This window comes from Carassius auratus, unplaced genomic scaffold (assembly GCF_003368295.1).
Source record: "Carassius auratus strain Wakin unplaced genomic scaffold, ASM336829v1 scaf_tig00002576, whole genome shotgun sequence".
Lineage (NCBI taxonomy): Eukaryota > Metazoa > Chordata > Actinopteri > Cypriniformes > Cyprinidae > Carassius > Carassius auratus.
In genome coordinates, this window is record NW_020523459.1 from 1510541 (window position 1) to 1528540 (window position 18000).

Sequence of the window (18000 nt, forward strand, 5' to 3'; positions counted from 1 at the left end):
ATTATTCATTATATTTTTGGAGATGGTTCTTCAGTATTTGCCATGGAAATGGAAAAAAAATAATTATTTTCCAGGTCACAAATTTTGTCAGGGGTCAATAATTCTCACCACATTTTTCCTGTATGAGAAGAAAATATATGTAATTTTTCATTATTCATTGTTTTATTTATATATTATGCTGTCATGTTATTTTATATTAGGTTTTTATACAGATTGTTTTGAATATATATGTATTAAAATAAAATAAAAAAGACTAAAAACAGCATTTGGTTTAATTTTAATTATTGTGTCTACACATTTTTTTAAATTCGGACCTTTTTTCCACCCATATAACACAAAATGTCAAAACTCTTTTGCATATTACAAAAATGTATAAACAAACATAACAGACAATTTCCTATCAGTTGCAATTTTACTGTTATTTATTTATGCATTATGTCAGACTCTTTTAAATAGTTCTAGAAACTAGAGAAAACATGGAATTATTTCTGGAGAATTTTCTAATGAATTCAAATAAAAAATATAAAAAGTAATTTTTTTTATTATTGCAGTCCGTCGCTGCCTTGCATATTTCTAAATTCAGTATTTCTATGGTTTCTCTGACATCTGACTTTGCACTGGCAGCCATCTGGATTGAATAAGAATAAATGTTACGACATGTCTCCATATTGGTGATGACAAATTAATCAATAAAACACTGCTTTGCTGACACTCCCACATTTCACGTTTTCTCCATACATAGATCGAGTTACATTTGACTTCATTGGTTTTATTAAGTATCACATACAGTCAATCATTTTGGCATCCAGCGAGCCACATTCATCTTTCCAGTCCTTTATATAAGGAGCCTGAGACAACTGAATGTGGTTTTGTTCGTGGGTTTACACACTCACTGACTTGACCGGCAGTGACATACTGGACACTTATTGGCTTCATTGTTTATTATGGGAATGGGGTCTCAGGGTTGCCAGATTGGGCAGTATTTATGGTGCTTTGTGACCCAGAACATGGCTTTGTGAATTGGTGGGGTGACAGAGTGGTCAAGGTCTGGTTCAGGTAAGGCTTTCAGAACAACTCTCCTTTATTTACCCACCAAATAGGATTCACGGGCCAATTCACCCACCATCCTCCGTCAGCAACACAGCTAAATGTCACCTGACTCCTGCTACGCCAACACTTACTGACAGGCCTTTTATTTCTGCCACTTTAATGAGGCTGAGCACTCCTGCTTCATTCCCTATGGCCTTAGAATTGCTAAACATTATTGCTCCCAATAATTCTCTCATATTATTGAAGCAAGCTGGATGATTATTGCTTTAAATAATAGCAAGAGGTTAATATTAAGTCATTTAAATTTTATATGCAAAATTGCCTGGGTTTTTTGTCTGATTTGGCTCTGCCAATGCAAATATTTCCCAAACTGTGCAGAGCAAGTGGTGTTTTGTTCCTAAATGAATTATATTTTGAACAAATAGGTTGAGTGAATGAATCAATTTATAAAAACATTAACTTGTTTCATTTCTGAATCAATCAGCATTTTTGAATGAATTGTTTGAAAAAATGATTTGATAGCATAAGGCACACTACACAACATTTGCCCAGATTTTTGCCCCAGTTTACAATCTGGAGAAGCTGACTCTAGTTGCCAAAAGTACATAATGTATGATGATTTAGCTTCAGACTACGAATCCTTCCATTTGGATAATATCAAACGTGTTTTATATTTTGAGCCAATTTTAGAACACATTGTTTTCACTTGTCATCTGTCTCCTAGCAACAAGACACACATTTCTGTGCAAGTCTGCTGTGATCTGAATGACTTTAAAGACAGGTAGTGTACGATCCTCAGTTGTTTAGTATTTGATTGTAAAGTGATTTGGGTGTACAGCAATACACAATAAAGCACTATTTAAATGCCTCATTCATTCATTCATGATATTTCCTCATGTAGTGCATTTCTGTATTCACTCACAAAGAAATCGAGACCTGTTCTGAGCTCTGTATATTTTCAATGAATCAGATTATCAAAACACATCAAATGAATTTTTGGTGAGTTTTGGTGAACGCTATAATAAATGCAAAAGTTTGAATTACATTTTTTAAAATTGGCTAAAATTAAAAACAAACTTTGTAAAACGTCTAATTAGTACAACTTAAAACTTTATGCATTTTAATGAAATTAATACAAAATCAGTATATATTTGAGGAAGGTGTTCTCATTGGGGATTGTTAAATTTGGGGATCCCTAGCATTAAAACAGTTTTTAAGGAGTGTTTCCTTGTATGTCAGTAATAGCATAATAGTATAGTCATAGTAAAAGCATTATGACAGAATTTGTCATTTATGGTTATCAAACATTAGATTAAGCCACTGCATTAAAATCTTAAATTCACCACATACTGTATGAGTGTTTTTGTCCACTCACTGTGGGAGGTTCTTGTGCTTCATGATTGTTATGGTGTGATAAACATCTTTGACCCATCCTCCCAGAAAGCAGCTGTCATGCATTCTTTGAAGATGAGAAGGCTCGTCCTTAACTTACTGCCAGACTGAACCCTGAGTAACAGTGCAGTGAACTGACAAGTCAAGGGATCTTGAGCAATGCCTCAGGCACACACCAAAATTTACCGGCTTCTGTAGAGATCATGTACATTCAAGCTAGAAAATGATGGTCAGTGTTACTCTAATCCTTTCTGAATGTTTACAGAAAATGTCTGCGTGATGTCACTGTTATGCATGGACTATGAAAACACATAGGGTATTAAGTTTATTAGGATCTTGAGTCTTCTTAGTCATTGAAACCTTAAAGAAATAACACATCAATAGCATTTACAAGACCCAGAATTTCCTCAAAGGACTGCGGATATATGTTTGTTTTGTTATGTTATGAGTGCAAAATGTAATTCATGTCATAATCTAATTGAATAAAAGACAGTGAATCCAGTGAATCCCTTCAATTTTATGAACATTTATTAGAGCATCTTCATTGAAGCGATGTGAAAATCATAATTAAATAATGACATGAAACAAGTTGCTATAGTTATTATAGTTATAGTTATTTATAACAATATTTTTGGTGTGCAGTTTACAGTTTTCTACATTTGGTTTGCATTCTCTAAAAAGTTTTTTTTCTCAAACAAAATTGAAAAAATGGTGTATGTATCACTCCTTCCTTCTAGCTTTTTCTTTCTAAAACATTGGTTCTCAATCAGGGAGCTGGGGCCAACTGGGGGGCCTCTGCAAACTTCCAGAGGGCCACAGAGTGGCTTAATATATATATATATATATAAATTACTAATATTTGAAAATAATCTTAAATGAAATCTGAAATGAAAAATATCATGATGTAAGATGAAGTCCCTAACTAATTTTTACACTTCTGGAATCATCTTACAGTACTTCTTTCAAACAAAGAGTTTCTCGTGACATACTGAACAGTACGGCTTCCCTCCCTGCTCCTTAAACACACCCTGACTCAGCTGACGAAGGCAGAACGCACACACAAAGTGATCAGGGTGAAACTTGCGGTCCATAGCAGCGATGCAGCGCCCCGAGATGGGCTCTCCACAGGTCCCACACAGAGTGCCCTGTCTAGAGTGGTAGTGCAGGGAACAGAGGGGCCGGCCATTCAACTCAAGGAAGCAACCGTCTGTAAAAGGCTTCAGACAGTCCTGGAGAGATGCAGAAACATTTAATGAAAAAGAATGTTCTGTGACAGGTTGAGCAGGTGAAGAATTCACCTTTGAAGCTCACCACAATGGTACAGACTGACTGACTCCATATTCCTTATTTATAAGGACTGAGTCACATGACTGTATTGCATTCAAGCCTTCAATGCCACTAATTCACTCACCGCACATACAAAGCAGTCAGGGTGCCAGGTTCCATTGGCTGCAGTCAGATAGTTCTCCTTCACTGGCTCTCCGCAGCCAGAGCATTTGGGTGCAAAGAGGCGGTAGAAATCCCTAGAGCAATATGGTTTACCATCTCTCTCCAGAAAACCTTGAAAAGACAGATTCATTCAGTACAAAACGTGATTTCTCAAATAATGATGGAATATGCGCTTGTCTCACCATCAGGTCCAAACAGATCTCCACAGTGGGAGCAGAAAAAATGTTCTGGGTGCCATGTTTGATCCATCGCTGTTAGAATGTTCTGTGGAAAACACAATAAACGACCACCTGCTTCATTGGCTTGAAAAATTCATTTGTTTGTGAAGTGAAAGATTTAAAATTATATTTATCTATTTGCTTGCTTTATTTTAAGTAATTTTATTGCGTTGTATTGCTATTTACTGAAGTTAGTTTACTAGATGGGTCTAGAGCGGTAGTTCTCAACTGTTGGGTTAAGACCCAAAAATAAGTCATATACCTGTACAGCAGTGAGAAAAATAAATATATATGTAGGGGAGAGCAGGGGCGAAAGTACCATTTTTCAGAAAAACATCATTTTAAAAGATAACGTTGTAGACAGAGATATATTTCTGCTGTGGCCAGTAGCTCAGAAGTGTGGTCTAACAATACCATGTGGTATTTTGTAGAAATGTAGAAAGACTTCAGTATAATTTCACTTTGAACATACGTTGCACATTGTTACTTTCGACCCCATCGGTTGGGACGAAAGTAACACACAGGTGGATCAAAAGTAACACAACAATATAAGCTAGATTGTTTTCTGTTACTCTCATTTTTCTTAAGTATACCTGATTGTGACCTTGTTAATAAGTAACTGCAAACATATTTTGTCCTTTATCTTTGCAAAAAAATTATTAAATTACATTTTCATATTTTCATTTTAAATTTAAGTTTCATCAGATGTCTCAAAACCTGACTGTATTTTTTTATTGTCAATTTCAATGTATTTTTATATAAAAAAAATTTAACAGAATGCACAATATAAAAATGTAATCACATTAGCATAATAAAAAAACTCTAAACATAATGTAACAGTAGGCGTATTTATGTTTCCATCCAGTTGTTTTCATGCATGAATTGAAAATGTGCATTAAAACATCTGGAAACACTGCAAATTCACAGTTGGAGGTGTAAAGGCTAAGATACGGCTAAAACCTAAATATAGATGTGATGTAGCAGCTGCCCAGAGAGAGATGTTCCTCTATGTCCAGAAACGCCCTCTCAAAAACATCTGGATAAAACCAGACCTCTGTCTGTCTTTCTGACCCTCACTAAGACATTTGGTATGATATGACATAAACATTTGAATAAATAATGCAAGACACAGAAATTTACAATATAGCATGCACTGGAACAAAATAAATACTTTTTGTGACTGTAGCGGGACAAAAGTAACAACTGTTACTTTCGTCCCTACAGGAACTCCTGACATTTAAACTCGATTTACTTTTATACTAAAAAACTTTGATAATGCAAACTTTAGGATGTGTTAAAGCACTAAATAACCTGTAGATTGATCATTACTGTGACACATGAAACAAGAAAAACAACACAACTAATTTGAAAAAATTACCGCTTCAATAATTTACTTTTTGTTGTCGAAAACAGTTTTATAGACCTAATTTCGGGAAACGATGAGGAAATCACATGATATTTCTCAGCTCCGTCAAGGATTGCATGCTGAACGTGATGTCATAGCTGGGAATGCAAATGCAGAAAGAGGCTCGGAGAAAATCACTTTGTTACTTTCGTCCCACGTTACTTTCGACCCCGCTCTCCCCTATATATTCAATAAAAACTATATTTTTGTTTTAAACTTGTAATTCTAATTTTCCCTTAACATGCCCAAGGAAATTCTAATAAGGAGCTTTCAGAGGGTAAATAGAGACATATGTGGTCACCAGAATAATAGGACCCTTGCAGTAAGCGCAGCGAGGGGAGAAGAGGTTCTGGTAGTCTTTCTCGCAGTACGGCTTGCCGTCTCTCTCAAAGAAACCACAAGTGCTGAGTTCTTCCCTGCATGCCGTACACACAAAGTGTTCTGGGTGCCACACCTGACCCAGAGCTGTGATCATCTGCAGTTTGGGAAATAGGATTACATTTATTTGTTCAATCAGAAAACTGACAGTAATTTGCATTTTGCCTGTACCTTTCCAGCTATACACTTGCCACAAGAAGCACAATGGCCTTTGGCAGCTGTGTGGACCCCCATTTTCTCCATGTCCGTGCTGAGAGAGCCCAGCAGGTCGTCTATAGCATCCACATTCTTGGATACTTTCACTGACAGAGGAGGATGCTGTGGTTTCTTAGTCTCTTTTTGGCTTCCACTACTTTCTTTAGTTTCCTCAGGTTTTTTGTCTTTTAATGACTTGCAAGCCAATGGAGGTGGGTTTGATGTGGGAACTGATTCTGAAACCTAGAAAATAAAGCATTTTTAGAACATTTTAATGACTTTTCTTTAAATAAATGACTTAAGGGGGGTATAAATGAGGAGCCTTAATATGCTTATACTGCCCTCTTCAGGTGATACTCATAATCTGCAATAGAGATTCAACTTGGCTGCTGCATGAACTGGTAAACTGATGTCCACCTCGTGTTTCTCTCACCTCCAGGCCTAGCCCTAGCAGCTCATTCATGATGGAGTCAAGCTCCCGTGTAGCTGTGCCGGGACTCATCACTCCTGCCTTCACAGGGACTGGAACCACACTAAAAAAAGATTCCTCTTATTGAACAGCTGGAACTCAAGAGGACACCATGCATGCCAAAACGTTTTTTAACAATACTTTATAAATATTATACATCATCGGATTTTTCTTCTACAAATTTTGGAAAGAGGTGGATATACGTACCTGTAGGGATTATGTTTATTTCCTGGACCAGCAACAAATCCAGAAGATTCAGTCTGTAACGGCAGGAAAAATACATTAGAATGGCTCCGTTTGGGCCTAAATATTGTAGACATTTAAATAGTTCAAAGTTTGGGGACAGTAATTTTTTTTTTTTTTTTCAAGAAATTCAAACTTTTATTCTGCAGGGATGTATTTGTCCAAAATGAAAGCAAAAATAATGTTAAACAAATATTTTATTCACATCATATGAATGAACTTTATATTCTTTAAAGAATACTGAAAAATATATCATGGTTTCCACAACAATGGAACACCTGTTTTCAACATTGATAATAGTAAGAATTGTTTAGTGAGCACCAAATCAGCATATTAGAGTGATTTCTAAAGGATCATGTGACACTCAAGACTTGAGTAATAATGCTGAAGATTCAGAATAACTTACACTTCAAAATATATTAAAATAGAAAACGCTTATATAAAATTGTAATAATATATGCATAAGAGACAAATATCACCAACTCCAAACAGCTTATGAAACCTTTTTCAAATTCTTGTTTAAATTCAATTTGAAAATGAAATGTAATTACTTGTTCAGGCTGTGTTGTTTTGTTACTTTTATCCAAGGCTCCCAGCTGGAGAGTTTTGGGTGGAATGAGTGCAGGAACATTTGAAGTCTGGGTGGAGCTCTGAGCCAACTCCTCCAAAAGCATGTCTGCAATATTATATTCACACATGTGAAACACCTTGACTGAAATGAGTGACACTGAACACACAAACTTTGACACATGCACTGACAAAAAAAGAAAAGAAAAAAAAGTGAGCATGGTTATGATTGAACTAAAGGTAAAGCCACTGTGCGTTATTTCCTGAGGAAGTGAAAAGGCACGTTGCTGTCATCACAACGGAAGCAGAACAGTAAATAACAAACAAATTAATTTGAAACCTTTGCCACTCTTTTACTGCTCCCTTTTTGCTGACATAGATAAATCACTTAATATAGAAACGGGTGATCTGACTCACTTCTGTCAAAATACCAAGTAAACTGGGAGTTTTACTTCACAAAAAAATAAATAAAAAAATAATAATAATTCCTTCACAAGCATGTCAATTCATTTTTAAGAGTGACAGGAGTCATTCCTTCTCACAGGGAAGAAAAATAAAAACTTAGAATACCAGTAAATAATATGCCAATATTTATATATTTCTTCCTCTTCCTCTTCTCCTACTTAATCTTCTTTTTTTATTTTTGGATTGCATTCTTTTAGAATGGCCTGGGTACACAAACGTGTTACATCTTCAGGGATTCTACACTGATGCTGCTGTCTGTTTTTTTTTTTGTTTTTTTTTAATGCTTCATGCTCTATTTTCAAAAGTATCACAGATTTTCACTTATAAAAATGCACATGGTCACCCTGAAATGCGTGACACACCAATGCATGTTTAAATGTAATCTGAGCAAACCAATGAAAATGTCCCAGAAAAAATTATCATACCACAAATACCTGCTTACATTTATAGGTCACAGCCTAAAATGAGACTAATATACATTAAACGTAGAATAAAAAATCATCACAGTCTTTGGATTATAAATCTGCTACATCTTTAGAGATTCTACACGGTTTAAGTCTTTAGTGTTAGAATGACATATAAAGCTCACCAAGTTCATCCATGGTGGTCTGGGGTGTGAGATGAGAGTTAAGCAGTGTGTGTTGTGTTGTGTGTTTCTAGTGAGCATGTGTGGTAGGGTGATCTGATACATGCAGCTGTGTGGGTTGAGCCCAATCTCACATGTGAAACTGATGTTGCTTCCTTTTTGTATTCTCAGTGTATCACTCCTTTGCAATGCAGTCTTTCAACCTGTTGCATTTTGCTACTGTTTGCTAACGGCACTTTGAATATGTTGAGTGGCTGTGTGGGCTCTATTATAGAAATCAGATGAGCTTCTGTACCCATTTAATCAAATACTTTCATTTTATTGCTATTAATTATTGTAGTATTAAAAAATAATAGTATTACAAAACCAAGTGTATGTAGTCTATGTGTCAGCACATTATTAAAAATGTTCTTACCAATATGATAAAAATATTATGGGAAATTTGTAAATTATAGTGTTTTAAAATCATGACACATAGTCATATATTTAAGATGTTTTGCTTATGAAATGTAAACAAAAATATGCATATTAATACATTCTGTTATTTTGTTTGCGCAGTTATACTTTCTAGAAATGACTTAGATCAAGTCTTTAACGCTAAAAACACTTGCCTGATGATGATATAAAATGATAATAAGGCGCAGATATTTGTTTTAGGACAACGTTTTCCATAAAGCCTAGCTGTGCCACGAAGGCTTCTGGGAGGCTAGACTGAGTTGATTGACTGAGCGGGTCTTCCTTAAAAGGGCAACAGTTTGAACTAGTGGCCTCCGCAAACACTGTCAGTGGTTTCCCGTATGTAGCCTACTTAATTTTTTTTGTTGTTTGTTTGTTTTTTTGTTTTAGACATATTATGTCTAACACACCTGTCAGTGTGATGTCATCCTCTAAAGACACTGCCCACAGTAGTAAGTCTCGTGTGCGTCTGGGCTCGTGTCTGCAGAGCTGGGGTGAGCACAAAGAAATAATAGGCTTCTCTATTCATTCAGAGCTCGCTCAGCATCTGCTTGAGAGGAACAAAATAGTCATCCTGTTCTGAAGAGAGATACAGTTACCCTTACACCCGCAAGATGACAGTTCGTTGGATGTGCACTCTAGAATTCCTGTTGAATAACATCTGCACTTATTGATTCTGGCTTCGAAGATGAGATACAATTTTTTTCCAGTTGTTCTGATCCAGTTCCAAATCATACAGGGAAAAGACAGGAATTATGAGTGGGCTTAAAAGAAAGTATAGGCAGAAAAGCAAAGATGAACTTGTGGGGTTCTAAACATATTTAGGTTTGGCTGACAGCCAGGTTTTTTTGGTGGTGCATAAAGCATTGCGGATAAAATGTGGTCTAACTGACAATGAAATTTGCTTTATGTTTTGCAGCTATGTTTAAAGAGTTTGTATCAAGGCTTCAGGTAAACCATATTCCTTCCTTAAAGGCATTTACAGACCAAATGAAAATTCAGACATAATTTACTCTTGATATATCTTAAGACATCTTTTGTATAGATATCTTAACCTCTATTCATATCTCTCAACATATTTTGTATTGTGAAACATGCAAAAAATTAAAAAAAAAAAAAAAGCATAAACCTGCTTAATTTTGATAACTTTTTTTTCAGAAAACAAGACTTGGTATCTTAAGTAATTTTGGTTCTCAAGTACTGAAAATATATCTTGATTTAAGATTGTTCCTTTTGTTCATTTTAGAAAGACAAAAATACTGAATAAAGACCTGATGACACCATAAATGATTACTATATAGATAACTATAATGATATATACATTAGTGTCCACACCAATGGTCAATGATGTTCTGTTTAACCATCTTCTTTGGGTGACGGGAAAGGAGAGACAAGCACTTTGTCAACTACAAAGGAATCTTTGCAGGAATTCATCCTGTTGGTCCACAACCATGGACAGATGTGCCCTTTTCCCCCGGTCCTGCATTCTGGGACCATCACATAAATAAGAGAACGAGGTCGGAGCGCACATGCAGCAGAGACAAGAGAAGTTGAAACTGACTCCAAAGCCTCACCTGAGGTGGACATGTGTCTGAAATGCACCTGTGAAAACGGACATCTTTTTCTGTGGTCTCCTATCAAGATCAAGGTGATAGAACTGCATTTAGCCCAAAGAGACTCAAACAACAAGGCAGGAGATAAAACAACAAGTAGTGCTGACTAGATTAAAAACCAGACAACAACAACAAGAAAATGCTGTTGTTATCGTAAATGACACAGAACTGATATATGAGACAAGGTCTGAAACGTTTGGGAAAAACAAAAATGCAGGTGACTTTGTTTTTAATGATTTATCTTAAAGAAATATGCTGTTTTGGTTATTCAAGGACTAACTTTGTGTTAAGGTGTTACAATGACACCTGAGACACAGCAAGGATATGATATGATGTGCCAGCTGTCCTTTTTCATTCAGAGCATGGGTATATATATTTGCATCTTTGGTTGATAAGCTTTATTTACAATATTTTGTTTCATTCTCATGTCTTTTCAATCTTTTTCTGATTGTCAGATCTCCAGCAGACAGTGAGATGACTTGAGACGGTCCAAAACCAAAGCCGCCCTGAAAAGTTCGTGCTCGTATTGATCTATACTGAAACACATAATGACTGAAAAAGACACAACACACAATGTCTTCTAGCAATGAGGAAGTTGCAGTTCTGAATTTACCCTACAGAGGGACCCAGAGTAGAGCAGATCCTCCAGAGTGTCCAGAGACACATAATGCTAGCATTTTTTTTCCACTCCACAGTTATTGAAAAATGACGTGTCCCAGATTGGTGGCAAGAGAAAAGGTTTGTTATTAATTATACAAAGATAAATATATTAGTTGTTTGTTAGTTAAATGATCTATATTTTTAGAAAAAAATTTATATATTGTTTTATATTTATACAGTTTTTTTATGTGTATTTATGTATGTTTTATATATAAGAACTGCCATTTATTTCTATAATTGTTTATATTTGCATGTTTTTTTTTAGAATGTCCTGTTTAACGTCATAATTATCTCTGTGTTTACAGAAAATCAGCATTGAAACTAATTTTGCCTTGCGAGTTTGAAGTCTGAGATAAGATTTTCTCCAGTCGGCAATATCTAAATCTGAGTGCTGAGTCAGTATTGACATGACACATTCATTAGTCATGCCTAAAGAGAAAATAACTTTTCCATTCACGGATCCATGAGAAATTAAGCTTTATTTAAACTGGAAATACGTTGACTAGAAGGTTTTATGGAAAAGCATGAACACTGTGCACAAGATGGCAAAGAATCTCTCAATCTGTTCTTCTCCACTGCATCATGTCAAGTACCAACATCTCCAGCAGAAGACCTTCATCTGCTCGCACACCACCTGCAGCAAGTCATTCAATTTTAAGAAGCATCTGAAGGAGCATGAAAAGTTGCATTGTAGTAGGTTTTTAGTCAATATGAATGATGTATGTGATAAATGTCATCCAGTGTACTTCTGGACAGGCACTATATGTATATGTATACTGTATACTCATACATGTATTCAAGTAAAAAAAATAATAATAATAATGTAGTTATATTCTTCTAATCCAGTGGTTGTCAGCTTGTGGGATGCAGGTCTGTTTTGCAGGTAGACAACAATGGGAAATGCAATACTAAATTAAAAAATAGGTTTATTAACATGTAAAAGGGAGAAAAAATTCTTCCAGTATCTTTTGTTGTTGATGGCTAGGTATTTAATCAAACTCTGCTGTATTATGACACAAAGTCATCTATATTTCAGATAATTTGGTAGAAGATTAAACTGCTATTGAAGTGAAATATGAGTAAGGTTAGGGACAGGTTTGGTGGTGTGGTTAGATTTAAGGGTTTGTTAAGTAGTTGTAGGGTCAACAGTGTACTTAGATGTAATTACAGAAATTAATTACAGATGTTATTAGCTTAAAGTATTTTTAAATGCAAGTCAAATATATAAACATCTATACATATATATTAAAAAAGTGCATTGTATCAAATGATTATTTTAAATGTTAGCACATTGTGGTTAAAGACACTTAATATACAAACACAAGTTGTTCCAAAAAATCTCCTTGAAAATGAACAAATATAGATAGTAAAAAAAATATAATAATGTAATGATATTTTTTATTTTAAATTTTGTTAATGTTAATTTTGTTGTCCAGTGTAAGATCTGTATCCAGAAGTAAAACCACTGGACAAGTATGTGCCTGGGCGTTCCGAACCAGCAGTAACCTGATCATCCACTGCAGGATACACATCGGAGAGAAACCGCTGCAGTATGAGTTTCACCACACACTTGCATTAGGCCCTGCATTTATACCAAAGCTTGCATAACTCCCAAACTAAGTTTTACAGCAACACTCCATCAATAATAAACACAACACCTATATTGCTCAAGGCTTTGCTACTAGTTTTCAGCTCCAGATCTAACCCACTCCATCTCTCTTTCTAAGGTGTGAGGTGTGTGGTTTTACCTGTTGACAGAAAGCCTCTTTAAATTGGCACATGCAACAGCTAAATGCTGAGAAAACCTACCAGTTCCCTTGTGAGATTTGCGGTCGCCGCTTTGAAAAGAGAGACAATGTCACGGCTCACTGTAGCAAGAGCCACCCAGACCATAATACACCCTCGAATACACCCGGAACTGACTCTTACCCTTCATACCTCTGACCCAGTCCCACATCCCTTCTGCTTCCAGCAATCACACTGCTGTAGAATAACTTCTGTTATGTAGTGTTTTAAATAAACATGTAAAAACTTGCATCCTTGACCTTGAGCAAACTGTACAGTGTGGCTTTTTGGTTTTAATAAAAAAAGCATAGAAATTGCCATGTGAAGTATCTTCTATGGTATTATCTTTTTTAGGTGGTTTTTAAAATATAAATACATTTGTTTTCATGCAGAAGCTGAATTTATATTAAATGACCAAATTCAGCATACTCAGGTCAGTGTATTAATTATTAATCATTTTGTTTATTATTTTAAAATGTGTCATATTTTGTAACTTATATCACACACTGTTCAATGGGACAACATTATGAGACTTCAGTAATATGGTCAATAGCATTAATTGGCAGTTCAATTGAATTGACAATTGAAACTGCTTTTTATTATTATTATTGTGTCATTTCATTTTTTTATCTGAACTTGAAATTTTGTAGTGGAATTCTGTGTTGCTATTATAAATTATCAACACAATATATTTTTTGCGCTTCTTGTAGTATTGTATTTTTTTTCTGTCAAAATGCTTAAATCGCAGTTGTTAGAAAGATTTGATGCGCCATATTTTGCATTTGCGCCGAGTACTTCTTTTTCTGGCCATTTGGACATCGGTCTGTCTTTTGAATTTTGGTAAAGAAATGAATTTGCATACATTACAATAATCGAACTCAAGGGTTCCCGCCTTTAGAACGGGATTACTTTGATTGACAAAGACTTTATCCAAAGACTCTTGTCCATGGGAGGTGGGCGTTGCCTCTTGAAATCGAACCATTACTCTATTGGCTAGGAGAAGCGGCACTGGAATCGCAGTTGCCATGCCTACACACTTTTGCTCCTTTGACGCTTGAGTGACGGGAAACTTGAACCAATAGAAGCACGGGTGGGCGGGGCTTTTTGAACACTGTCAACTGTTCGCTCAAACCTTCTTAACTCTCCGTAACACATTGAAGCGGCACGGTCAGAACAGCTGCCTGCGATGAAAATGAGCTATATTGTTTTTACTGAAACCACAAACAGGTAACATACTTTTATACGTTTCTATGCACAGTATGAAGTCATTGCTTATGCTGTTGAAACATTTTACCTGGAATGCAACATAATAGGCGTCCAACACTGGGCAGCTCCTCGTGTGTCACTGACAGTCAGGCTTTCCCCAGCGCAGCATCTCTGTTTCAGTGTGTCTGTGTAAGCATTGTGGAGCTAAAGTTTGATCATATGCAACAAGGTCAGTTTCAGTTTGGGCTGGCAAGCGCACAGCATGTGTATAAGTGCATTTCCTCTGTCTAGAACAAAGACTTTAGACACTGTGCTTTCTGGAAGTTGCTGCGACAGAATAATGTTGAGGAAAGGAGTGGATTTTTTTTGTCTCTTAAATGTAATTTAAATGTTGGATATATTAATTTGTTTGCTTATTATATGTATTTTAAAAATTGATGCTATATATTTTATATATTGCTTCAGGGCATTCGGTAACTGTACGTAATATGGCATGCCAACTAACAAACTATAAGAGCTGGGTAGATTACTTGAAAACTGTAATCCGTTACTGATTCCAAATTACATGATTTGCCTTGCCTTGCCTAATATAATCAGATTACTTTTAGATAACTTTTGACCTTACTCACTTATCACATAATACACATAATATATTTCATCCGTTGAAGTTAACAACGTAAAAAAATAAATAAATAAAATAAATAATTTTAAAATAACATCAAATAAAACACTTCCTAAAAAAAGTTGTTTAATTGTTTACCTGCATCCCATTTAAACATTTACCAATGTCAAAGAACCTTGAACATGCAAATGTGATACTTAGTTATTAAATATTTATCTTAAAATCTCAGGGCTACTTTAAGTAATTATAGTAGATGAAAGATGTTCAGATGACAAAAAAAAAAGGTTTGGGAATGTCTGCATTAAGAAATAATGTGAATTTGTGCATTTTAATATGTTTCTTCTTAAGACATTGAAATAGATGGTTAAATAACCTACTGAGTGATAATTCAGATATCAATGTGTTCATCAGTAGGCTACATGATGCAACATTGAAAGACTTGAAATGATTTTTGTAAATCCAGTGGTATAAAGCTGTGTAGCCACCAGACTAATGACTGGTCTTTGTGTGAATGTCCACAAAACTGGAAGATTTTCTGACTCTATATAAGCAGTAGAATATTTTAGAAAAGAACAGTTAAAGGATGTAAAGGAGGAATTAGGAGAATTTATAAATTATTAATAATTTATTTATATTGTATGAATAATATGTAATCATGTAATCCATAAAAAGTAACTTTAGACTGATTACAAGTATTTTAAGATTGTAATTTCATCTAATTACAAGTACTTCATTATTGGAATCTGATTACATAATCCAGATCACATGAAATCAGTTACTACCCATCTGCTAACTAGTAACTTAATTTGTTACTAATGCTTATTTTAAACTATCAGTAAATAATCCACTGACGACTTGTATGTTTTGAGTTTAAAGGTACAGTTTGTAGGACCTGCCACTAGAGGGCGAACTACCAAAACAATAACAATCGCGTGGTTTGATGATGCTAAGAAGGACCCAACTGCTGACGGCCATCAATCAGACGATATGAAAACGATTACCACTTGTTCAACAAATATATACACTCGTGTACATTCAAACACAATAATTGGGCATACATAGCAAACGCGAGTTCAACGATTTGCACGAGTAGATTACATACAAAGTCAATGCAAAGACGCGATCAGACTATGGAGCAGACATGTCCTCGCGTGGGTCTAGAGATGTGATGCCCTGCGTTTGCCGTGTATGCCCCAAAATACTAATCTTGTTGATCATTATAATAGCATACTTTTTCTGTAAACATACAAATCAAAACAACTCACCTGTCGAGTAAAACACAAGCGAGATCGGCATCTCTTTCTAGTTGAAGTTTGTCGCAAAGCTCTCTCCATCTAGAAAATGTAACACCGATATTGATCCTCGCTCTTTCTATCTTCTTGTCCCAAACTCTTCTTGGGTCGTTTGGTTGGCCCGTACACTCACGTTTACGGGAGCTGTCCTTGTTGACGGAACCAGCGGCAGATGGTAAACACAATCCACCATAAAACGTGCAAGAAGAAGTAAATAAGGAACTGCTTGAAGCAAGCCAGTGGTTTGCTGGACGCTAAACACTACTTCCGCATTTGTCTACGACACTGTTGTGATATGTGGTTTCTATGTCAGTAAAGGCGGTCACAAAGAGTAACTAACGTCATTGACAGGCGACTGCACTGCCCCGTGTCACTGTTTAGAATGGAAATTTTCTCATGATTTACAAGTAGTTGAAAACATTAGAGATATTGTTAGTAATCAGCTGGACAAAATAGATAACACTAGCCTAGTGGTTTTTGGATATTTTACTGCAAATATCTTACAAATTGTACCTTTAACTAGCAACTATAGATTTAGATGAATCTATTAATTGATTGAGTTTGAATTGATTCACTTATTCATTACATACAGGTACTTATTTCTTGGCTATTTTTCATTATCCATTTATTTTTCATTATTTGTTGAATACAACTATAGTAACAAATTGCATGAATTCTGTCTTTGGTTCACTTTTCATTTCCGATCAGTAGCTTTTCCAGTTGTTACTGGTACCTATTCTAATTTTACTAGTAACTATTCATTTGGCACTAATTTTTGCTATCTGTCCCAGATTTGTTTTCATTTATATTTTAGATTCTAGTACCCATTTATGAAACACTGCTGTCTGTTCCAGTTGAATCTCTAGAATATTTAGTAAACCTGGAATAGGAAACAGCAAATCATCAACAACAATTTGAAGTGAACAGATAATTTATGGACTAAAAATCTCCATTCAGGGACTGAATATGTTCAAATTGTAAATAGTAACAATAGAACAGTTAACCTACTTGTCATTGATGGGTTAGAGAATAGAAGAAATAAGAAATAGTCCTACTAGTTTGTAATAAATAAGTAGTGACTGAACTAATCACTAATAATAAGTTATTGTAAAATATTTTTACTGGTTAGTTTTAAGGAATACATTTTAGAAAAACTTTGCTTTAAATACGTTTAGATTTCACTAAGGTTCTAATTGCACCTCTATTTAGACAATTGTCAAATTTCATTAAAGATCGCATCGTTTGTTCTGCAAATTGTGTGAATGAATAATGTCCCTGTCATTCTAGAAGAAGTGGATCAGGAGAAATATCTCTAGAATTGGCCAATCACCTGTTTGGAAGTGTGGCAAGTTATTTCTAGAAACACTTGGTGCACAGTGTCACATCCTGAGCTAGTGCCATGTGATTGTAGATTTGTGGAGAATGGCTGCAGGTTAGTTTATATTCCCAAGTCAAATGAGTTTGCAAAGCTGAGTTGTTGTGCAACACAGGTCCTGAGGCCCATATACACTGTACTCCTGTAACTTTGCTGTGTGATCTCTTGCAGTGTGTTTTGTAAATGCATGGCATGGTATTCCCACTTCATGATAAGAGTCTTGTGATGCACATGCAGATTGTCCTTTGAGTGTGTCTTGACTTGCTCTCTTTTAGTCTACCCTTAGTCTACATAGATTCACAAAATTATAATCTATAATTACAGTACACAAACATAACATAAAATTGTTATGACAATTTTGAGATGCACCTGAGAGCATTGAGATGTGGCTAAGATGGGAAAGAATTTAACAAACCATTCAACCGTCTGATTCTAATACTGTAATGCAGATTCTTGTCAAATTGTGGTCCATGAAAAATTCCAAAAGGTTCTTGAGTTGAGTGGCTAGTTAAAAAAATAAAATAATAATAATTCTACAAATTGAAACATTGAATTAATAGACTGATTAACACAC

The 18000-nt window shown here is 35.3% G+C and overlaps 2 protein-coding genes and 1 pseudogene across 3 annotated transcripts in view; 2 read left to right on the forward strand and 1 right to left on the reverse strand.

Annotated features, from left to right (window-relative positions):
- Positions 1–2948: 2948 nt before the first annotated feature.
- On the reverse strand, positions 2949–8534 carry LOC113069910 (leupaxin-like). Its single transcript, XM_026243021.1, has 9 exons — positions 8421–8534; positions 7351–7475; positions 6764–6816; positions 6521–6620; positions 6064–6330; positions 5816–5989; positions 4074–4155; positions 3854–4002; positions 2949–3671 (listed from the first exon to the last, which is right to left on the reverse strand). Exons 1-9 carry the CDS (start codon positions 8431–8433, stop codon positions 3405–3407), a joined length of 1230 nt encoding a protein of 409 aa, XP_026098806.1. The 5' UTR covers positions 8434–8534; the 3' UTR covers positions 2949–3404.
- Positions 8535–9270: 736 nt separating this feature from the next.
- On the forward strand, positions 9271–13090 carry LOC113069834 (zinc finger protein 692-like; annotated as a pseudogene).
- Positions 13091–14028: 938 nt separating this feature from the next.
- Positions 14029–18000, forward strand: part of LOC113069911 (F-BAR domain only protein 1-like) — a 39140-nt gene continuing 35168 nt past the window's right edge. For both annotated transcript variants that reach the window (XM_026243022.1, XM_026243025.1), the window contains exon 1: positions 14029–14158. The gene's annotated coding sequence lies outside the window, so the exon portion shown is untranslated. The remainder of the gene's footprint in view (positions 14159–18000) is intronic.

What these genes read in the sequence shown, in the direction of transcription:
- LOC113069910 (XM_026243021.1), bottom strand. An exon ending in AAACAACACAGCCTGAACAA is followed by an intron (nt 6,817 to 7,350) that starts GTAATTACATTT and finishes CTGCCGTTACAG; the next exon opens with ACTGAATCTTCTGGATTTGT. An exon ending in AATAAACATAATCCCTACAG is followed by an intron (nt 6,621 to 6,763) that starts GTACGTATATCC and finishes ATCTTTTTTTAG; the next exon opens with TGTGGTTCCAGTCCCTGTGA.